Source organism: Rhinichthys klamathensis, unplaced genomic scaffold (assembly GCF_029890125.1).
Source record: "Rhinichthys klamathensis goyatoka isolate OS25496 unplaced genomic scaffold, OSU_Roscu_1.1 h1tg000270l_1, whole genome shotgun sequence".
NCBI lineage: Eukaryota > Metazoa > Chordata > Actinopteri > Cypriniformes > Leuciscidae > Rhinichthys > Rhinichthys klamathensis.
In genome coordinates, this window is record NW_026606790.1 from 1,795,001 (window position 1) to 1,802,865 (window position 7,865).

Below are 7,865 nucleotides of genomic sequence, written 5' to 3' on the forward strand. Positions count from 1 at the left end.
AGGGCATCATTTGTCCAGGAGAATCTGCTTATGTACACAAAGCTTTTCCAGGTCTTCTTGAATCGAGCCATGCGCACAGACTTGGTCAATGCCAAAAACGCCCTGATGATCTTTAGGGTCGCCAAAGTCTTTGTTCAACCAAATCTGTCAGAGATGATCCAGAACGGTATTTTGGGAAATATAAATGAATGGATTTTTGAGTGGTGTTTCATATTATTTTATATTGTAAACAACACCCCATGGATTTTTATTATGATATGATACTGTTTTTTGTTTTTTTATGAGCATATTAATTAGTTTATATCTCCAGGTGAGCAGCTGTTCTTGGAGCCGGAGCATGCCATTCTCCAACGACAGAACCGTGTCTTCCTGACACCTTCACATGGTGGCAGCTTCCTTTCTTCCCGCCAGCCAATGGGGACGGACAGCGTCTTCAAGGTCAAAAGTCATGTTTATAGCCTGGAAGGGCAGGACTGCCAGTACAACCTGATGTTTGGTCCGGATCTACGGAAAACTGTAAGCTGGCAATTAATTCTTCATGTGCTAAAAAAAGAGTTAGTGTTTCTTGCAAAATCAGTGTTAAATGCATACGATAAGCAGTCAGCTTTTCCTGAATGGTGTTACCACAGAAAGGAATATTATCCTCTTAAACCCGAAGTGTACCGCCGGTAGTTTTGTACTATGTACTGCAATGTGTTAAAAACATCATACAGCTCATGAAACATTCACAGATCGTTGAAAGTGGCATATCATTTTTTACAGCATATTATTACAATTAAAATGAGCTATTGCGTTGATCATGGAGGAACAATTTTAAAAATGCCCATTAGGGGGCGTCAAGGGCTGAACGAAAAGGCTATCTTGGTTCCAAATGCTGTAACTTTTGATTACTTTATGCAATCACCACAAAATTTGATCCAGATGCAGGTCACATTTAGGGGAACTTCATCAAAGAAGAATTTCACCATACAGTATTTCCTTCCCAAGTTATTGCATGTCAAACAAGAAAGATATCAGGGTACCCGCGGGTCTTAAAAGCCTTGAAAAAGTCTTGAATTTGATCATCTCAAATTAAGGCCTTAAAAGCCTTGAATTTAGTATACAAAGTCTTGGATTTCGTTACAAAGGTCTTATATATTTTTTTGCCTTTGCTAGGATTAAGTTCATACCGTAACAAAATTAACTGTTACTAATGTAGGCTAATTAAAAATGTATGCAGCGTTGAGTGCACCTCGCGCTCCACGTCATAGCAGAAAAAGCGAAAGCGTGCGCACCGTTACTATGGTTACTAGGCAAGTGAGGTACAGAACAAGATAGCCTAGTTTAATCCGCTGTGGCCACAAATGACAGAATTTAAACCCCAAATAAGAGCTTTTCTGTTAAAAGAACATATTTTCTACCCGGTCTTTTCAATAGTATCTGGCAACCATGCGCGCGTGTTCTCTCTACACTGCTGAAGAAGCGCGGATGATCTGAAAACACAGACAAGCTGGAGTTCAGCGATCTTTATTTAAGATTTTCTACTTAAATTCAAGTGTCATTCAGTCGGTCTGTGTTCTGTCACGAGCCGCTTGCGCTGTTTGTGCGACTAAATCTGCGATCAAAATGCAGGCTGAGATATCCACCAGTGTTCATAAGAGCAAGAATGCAATGTTTCCCGAATATCCACACGATTTCAAACGTGACATTGATTTTATACAACAGTAAAAAAAGAAAAGAAAAAAGGGTAACATTAAGTGATGTACTACATTTAAAACAGCATTGTCAGGCTTGCTCTGTTTTGCAACGAAATATGTGGCTTTGAACGAATCGTGAGATTCAATGAATGAATGACTCAAAGACTCACTCATAAAGATAGTGAGTTACTGCCACCTACTGGCGATTTTAATGTTTTTTAACATTGCAAATTTAATGAACATTGTTTTATTTAAAGCATTATTTCTTTTTTTTCTTTTTAAGGTATTACAAAGGTAAAAAATGAAATGGAAAAATGTATTAAAGGGGGCAAATCTTGTCCCTTAATAGAAAAGGTGTGACTGCACCAGGGGGTACGGCACTCTAAAACATTGGAGAACCAAATTATGTAGAACTGCACAAGTGCTACTGCTAAAGAGTGCAATGTCAATAATTTCTCATAAGCTTAATTGAATTGGCCTAGAGAGAATAATTATTATTACATTTTCTGTCTAAAGACTACATAGCTATAAAATAACTACCAAAAGTAAAGTAACTGCAGTTTGACTAAAAGTTGACAAAAAATGCAAAGACTTTTCGTCAACTACAACTATAAAAAACAGGATGACTCAAATGTGATTAAGACCAATAAGCATTTTCGTAAATCAAAAATGGCTGCCAAAATGAACACTGGCCTACATACACGTGCGCGCTACAATGCTGTTGCGTATGTATTAAATATGACTGATAATTTAAGTAAAATGTTTTATTTAATTCAAGTAGCCTCCTTGTACATAATTAGTTTCTAGGGTTTAAAATGCATACAGATTTGACATTTTCCCCTCATACTTCTGTCGGAATGGGTACGAAGTTGGCATTGAATTTCATTTGAAATGGTATTAAAAAGGTCTTAAAAAGCCTGGAATTTAAGTTGGAGGATCCTGGGGGTACCCTGGATATGCAAAATTATTATAAAAATTATATAATTTTTTTGTCTTTTATCAGCAGTTTCTCGGCATGAGAATGTCCTAATGTAATTTATATGTCCTAAAAATTTGAAAAGGATCAAACAATACCTACCTTTTGACTCTCCTTGATATAGTTTTGGAGTTATGAGTCTTTAGTTTTGTTTGTGTCACTCAGAAAAAAAAACTCTAAAAAATACCCTCAGGGCTTTAAGGGGTTATAGACCATGATTCCCTCTGTCAATTCCAGGTGTTAAAGCTCATCCAGATTATTGCCCAAGCCCGACAGACTGCCAAACGGATATCGGATCATTCTACGGAAATGGCTTCGAACAATTCTTTTCTCTCGTGGTTTGGCGTCGGCTCCTTCGATCATAACAACACTTTTAGTGGAGGAGAGATGGACGATTTGGGAGAGGGTGTGAAGAAAACTCACGAGTTCCTGGACAAAGCCCTGGACTATCTCTGTCAAATATTCAGAGTCAGTCTATTCCTGCTTTTATTTAGGATGTACGTCAAAAGTTTGGGGTCGGTAAATTTGTAAAAAAAAATATTTATATTTAATATATTTTAAAATGCAATTAATTTCTGTGATGGCAAAGCTGAATTTTCAGCATCATTACTCCAGTCTTAAGTGTCACATGATCCTTCAGAAATCATTCTAATATGCTGATTTGCTGCTCAGCAAACATTTCTTATTAATGTTGTGCAGCTTAATATTTTTGTGGAAATTGTTTATTAAAAACCTTTTTTAAAAGAAGCACATTAATTTGAAATAGAAATCTTCTGTAACATTATAAATGTCTTTACTGTCACTTTTAAATAATATATTGCATCCTTTCTGAATAAAATTATTAATTTCTTTGGGGGGGGAATTCTTAGAGACCACAAACTTTTGAATGGCGGTACATGTATTTATTTACTTAGTTAATTACATAAAATGAAAGGTGAATGAGTTGATTTTGGTTCTTATCTTGTGCAGTTAAATGCTGGGCAGCTGTCTCAGCTGATTGTCAATGTAGCATCTGTAGACAATGAAGGAGCGTCTAAACAACTGCCAGACTGCATCCCGAGTGAGAATGGCCTTGTGTTAACAGACCTGGGCAGGTTGCAGGTGAGTTTGAGAATGGTGAACTTCTTGAACATATTCATTTAGCAAATCATAATGATTTTCTACCTGTATAATTTCCTTTTTTACAGATCATCAATGGTCTTCGCCGATTTGAAATCGAATATCAAGGAGACCCAGAGCTTCAACCTATCAGGAGCTACGAAAATGCATTTTTGGTTCGACTGCTGTTCCAGATCTCAACCTTTATGAATGCAAGAGTAAGAATATTGCTTTAGCCTGCAATTATGGTCTTGCATTTGCATTTAATTTCAGTCAGATGTGACCATATTGTTTGTGTCTTGTAGTTGGGAGACCACATGGAAGCGCTGTGTTCTCGACAGGACGTCCTGGGCAGACTAGGACGACACTACCTGAGCAGTACCTCGGTTGTGGAGCAACGGCGGAAGAGTCCGGTGACGCGGCAGATGAGGGAACGTCCTCAGCGAGTCCGTCTCAGCCTGCGGGTTCTGGCCAGCTATCGCACCCTTCTCGTTCTCCTCCTGCTCTACATGCTGTTTGCACTACTATCATTCGGTGTTCTCTCCAGCACTGGACTCATTCTCATCGTCAGCTTTCTCTATGAGCTCCTCTTGAATTTCTTTAATGAAAAACTAAAGACTCAGTAGATGGAGGTTCATCATGCCTTTTTTATTTTTTAAATGTCAATACAAAACTTCAAGCAAAGGTGCATGAAGGTTTTTATATACAGTATTTGCACTGAAAGTGTATTGGTACATTTAATGACAAATTGAACCAGGAATGTTGTATCCAATACAATTTTTTTTTTTTTTTTTTTTTTTTTTATGAAATGTGGTTAATCCAGTTTATCAGTCATTGAGTTCATTTATAATGGTGTTTTGGCAATGTGGTTGTCAGAACAATCCAAAGTTTGCATTTAACTGGCTCCATTTCATTAAACATAATGTGTCTCATTTGTGTACTGGATTTTCTTTGCTGTAGAAACAAAGATAATGTATCAGATCTCTACGTAATTTCACACTGAATGAAGTAATGCAATGCCGTTGTTAAATCTGTTATTTCCCAGCTGTATTGGAGGAAGTAGTGCTGTTACCATAGCAGCCACTTCACGATTAAACGTTCCAGTCCGAGAGGAGTGTACCGTTTTTGAAACATGTATTTAGCAGGAGGAGTATTTGCTAAAACATAAGTTATGACGCAACGAGGCAGTGAAACGTCATCCGCTTGATTAGACGCATGTGACGTAAAGATCGTTGTGGGAATCAGTGAAATGGATACGCGAGTCGACTCGCTGCGGAGGAATATTGACTTCTTACAAAAGCAGCACAGGGAAACTCTGGAGAAATTACATGGTGAAATAGATAGTTTAAAACGGCAAAACAAAGGTACATTTATGTTAAATTACCTTCTGTATATTACAGGAATAATGTTTTGGTCTTTTCGTGAACAATACATTTATGTGTGAGTGGGACATAGTTGTCCGTACACTTAACAATGTAACATTTTTATTTTAATTGACTGAAAATATGACGAGAAGCTGTTTAGGTACCGTTAATAAAAGTAATGGTGCCTGTGTGGTTGCTATAATAATCTTTCTGCTTGCTTGCCTGTGAGTTTAGTTCACCCAATTAATTGTCATCATTTACTCATGTTGTCAAAACCGGTATGATTTTCTTGTGCAATACAATGTTAGGTGGAATGACAGCATCAGTCACCATTCACTTTCACTGTAAGGAAAGTTGCAATGAAAGTGAGCTGAGTTATGCAGGTTTAGGACAAGGGCGAGTAAATGATTATGACAGAATGTTAATTTTCAGGTGAAGTGTATCTTTAATGAGGACGGGCACCTGCTGTCAGGGCAGGGGTGTCAAGAGGTGATACTTCAGTATTGCTACAGGTTGCCTGGTGACGTCGAGCTGCTGAATGAAGAAAATGAAAGAATGGCGTTTGTAACCGCTGTGGGTGGCAAAGTATCAGTTTACAGACAAACGTTTTGGTGTTTTGTTTCTGACTGTCAAAAGGAGATTTGTTTGGTCAAATGTAAAGGTATTTTGCTTACATCAAACGGGCGAAAGAAATACACGAGAAATAAATGTTTGCTGATAGTAGGCTAATATGTAAGACCGGTAGGCCTACTAGTTTTCACAGATGCGATATTTGAGTCAAATATTGTATAAATGCAATTTCATATTTTTGTTTTTGCTCTTGGGTTAACAATGAAACACTGGAGTATTTTTCATAAATGTCAGTTTGGGACAAGTTGTTCCGAGTTTTATCTGTTGTAATAATTTTATAGCCTTCTTTTCATTATTGATTTATGTTGGGTAAAACGATATTTTCCATTTCATGAATTTTGTTTTTCATAATTGTCTTATTGTTCACTTTTTCTGAAAGGCCATTAAATTAAGCCATAAGGCACATATATTGCATACAAGGATATGTCATAAATAAAAAAGTACTCTCATATTGAATATTATAAATTATACTATATTATAAATAAAAAAGTAGCCTAAATCTATGTCTGGTTTCCCTGCATGATTCATAAATGCATTAAACTGGACATACTAATTAAATATCACTCAATTATATATTTTTTTGTTTTTGTTACAGATTTGCAGTATAAGCTGATAATGGAGCCTCCAAAGTTGAGCAGTAAAGGTTAAGTGACACTTCTGTTCTCTCACACATTTTCTTGATCAAAACCATATGACATTCAAGTTTAATCCCATGACAGGATCCAGCCGTATCCAGAGGCGTCACACAGAAAGCAACAAATTTCAGAGAGACAGAAATAACTATCTGGAGCAAACTTTGGAGGACACCTACTCATCACAAAGCACAGAGATCAGGTGCTTGCAAACATTATTATTATTTAATTAAATAGTTATTATAATAAAGATCTAATAAGTGGATACATACATTTTGCCTACAGCAGTTCTTTAAACTATAGAGAAACTAGATCAAATTCTTCCGAGACCCTCGCAGCAGACAGAATAGAAGGCCCTTCAGAAGCCAGAGCAGGATTCATCACTTCTCTTCAGCCTCTAATGATCCAGTGTAGTCCATTTCAGGCCCCTCGACCTCCCACCCTACAGGAATGTGAGGTCATCATACGCCAACTGTACAGCGCTAATAGCCTGCAGTCCCAGGAGGTGAGACTATATTTCTCAATCTCTCTCACTATACAAGAATGACTATGTACTGTATAATGCATTTTAATTTGTCTCCTCTCAGATCCTACGTGTGAAGGCTGTTCTCAAAGACATTGTTTTCAACAAGAAAATCTCTGCAGAGAATTACATTTTGACCAAGGCTTTTCTTGCAGATGGTAAAAGGTAATTTCTTTATCACTACATTTAATTTCCGCATCTCAAAAAGCCTGTCAAGAAAATGTTCCAGCCACATTTCATTTTTTAATGTATATATATAATGGAAATAGTTAATTGTCTTGAAAATATTAAAAATATAGGTCCCACTTTATATTGGTTTCTTTAACCGTCATAAAAAGGGACAGGTTTAGTGATATGGTTAGGTTTAAGGGTGGGTTAAATTGTAAGGGAAGGGTCATCAGTGTAATTATAGATGTAATTGCAGAAATGAATTACAGATGCAAGTACATGCCTATATTTTTAAGTAGAATGTAAAAGCAAGTGCATTGTATCAAATGATTAATTTAAATGTTAAAGACGCTTCATATAAAGTGGGACCTATCTATCTATATATATGTATGTATGTATGCATGCACACATAATTTTTTTTTTTTTTTTTTGCCAGAGCTGAAGATTCAGAGACATTTCCTCAGATTTCTTTCCAAACCCTGCCTAGAGGACTGTAAGTCAATGCTTGTAAATTTCAAATATATATTTTGTTTCTAACCTGCCTGCCAAGAACAAGCCAGTTTTGGAGATACCAACCTTTGCTCTGTTACTATCTGAACAGACCCGTGTCTCAGGCTAGTAAAGCAGAGAAAGTGATCCTCCCTGCCCTCAAACAGACCCTCAACAACAACATAGCAGACAGACAGAGGAGAACTCTGGCTGTGCAGAGACGTCGTCTACAGAGGACTATGCGCTGAAGGACCAGTCATGTGCTTATATAACTACATGTATTTGAGTTCTATGCCACACATTTACGAT

At 37.0% G+C, this 7,865-nt stretch overlaps 3 protein-coding genes across 5 annotated transcripts in view; all 3 read left to right on the forward strand.

Annotated features, from left to right (window-relative positions):
* The window catches only part of smpd4 (sphingomyelin phosphodiesterase 4), a 13,578-nt gene extending 8,719 nt beyond the window's left edge, over positions 1-4,859 (forward strand). For both annotated transcript variants that reach the window (XM_056268229.1, XM_056268230.1), the window contains 6 exons: positions 3-166; positions 311-516; positions 2,890-3,120; positions 3,622-3,753; positions 3,840-3,968; positions 4,056-4,859. In XM_056268229.1, coding sequence (XP_056124204.1) covers positions 3-166; positions 311-516; positions 2,890-3,120; positions 3,622-3,753; positions 3,840-3,968; positions 4,056-4,376 — 1,183 coding nt within the window. In that variant the 3' untranslated portion in view covers positions 4,377-4,859. The remainder of the gene's footprint in view (positions 1-2; positions 167-310; positions 517-2,889; positions 3,121-3,621; positions 3,754-3,839; positions 3,969-4,055) is intronic.
* rpl17 (ribosomal protein L17) overlaps positions 1-7,865 on the forward strand; it is a 138,882-nt gene that overhangs the window by 50,472 nt on the left and 80,545 nt on the right. The gene's annotated exons all lie outside the window — the stretch shown is intronic.
* si:ch211-222n4.2 (uncharacterized protein LOC101885505 homolog) lies at positions 4,998-7,809 on the forward strand. 2 transcript variants are annotated; one of them, XM_056268234.1, is made up of 7 exons: positions 4,998-5,114; positions 6,340-6,387; positions 6,464-6,578; positions 6,662-6,881; positions 6,964-7,064; positions 7,504-7,560; positions 7,669-7,809. In XM_056268234.1, the coding sequence occupies exons 1-7, from the start codon at positions 5,000-5,002 to the stop codon at positions 7,802-7,804; spliced, it is 792 nt and encodes a 263-aa protein (XP_056124209.1). In that variant the 5' UTR covers positions 4,998-4,999; the 3' UTR covers positions 7,805-7,809. The 2 variants fall into 2 exon arrangements, with proteins under 2 accessions (XP_056124209.1, XP_056124210.1); XM_056268235.1 differs by having other exon boundaries at positions 6,665-6,881.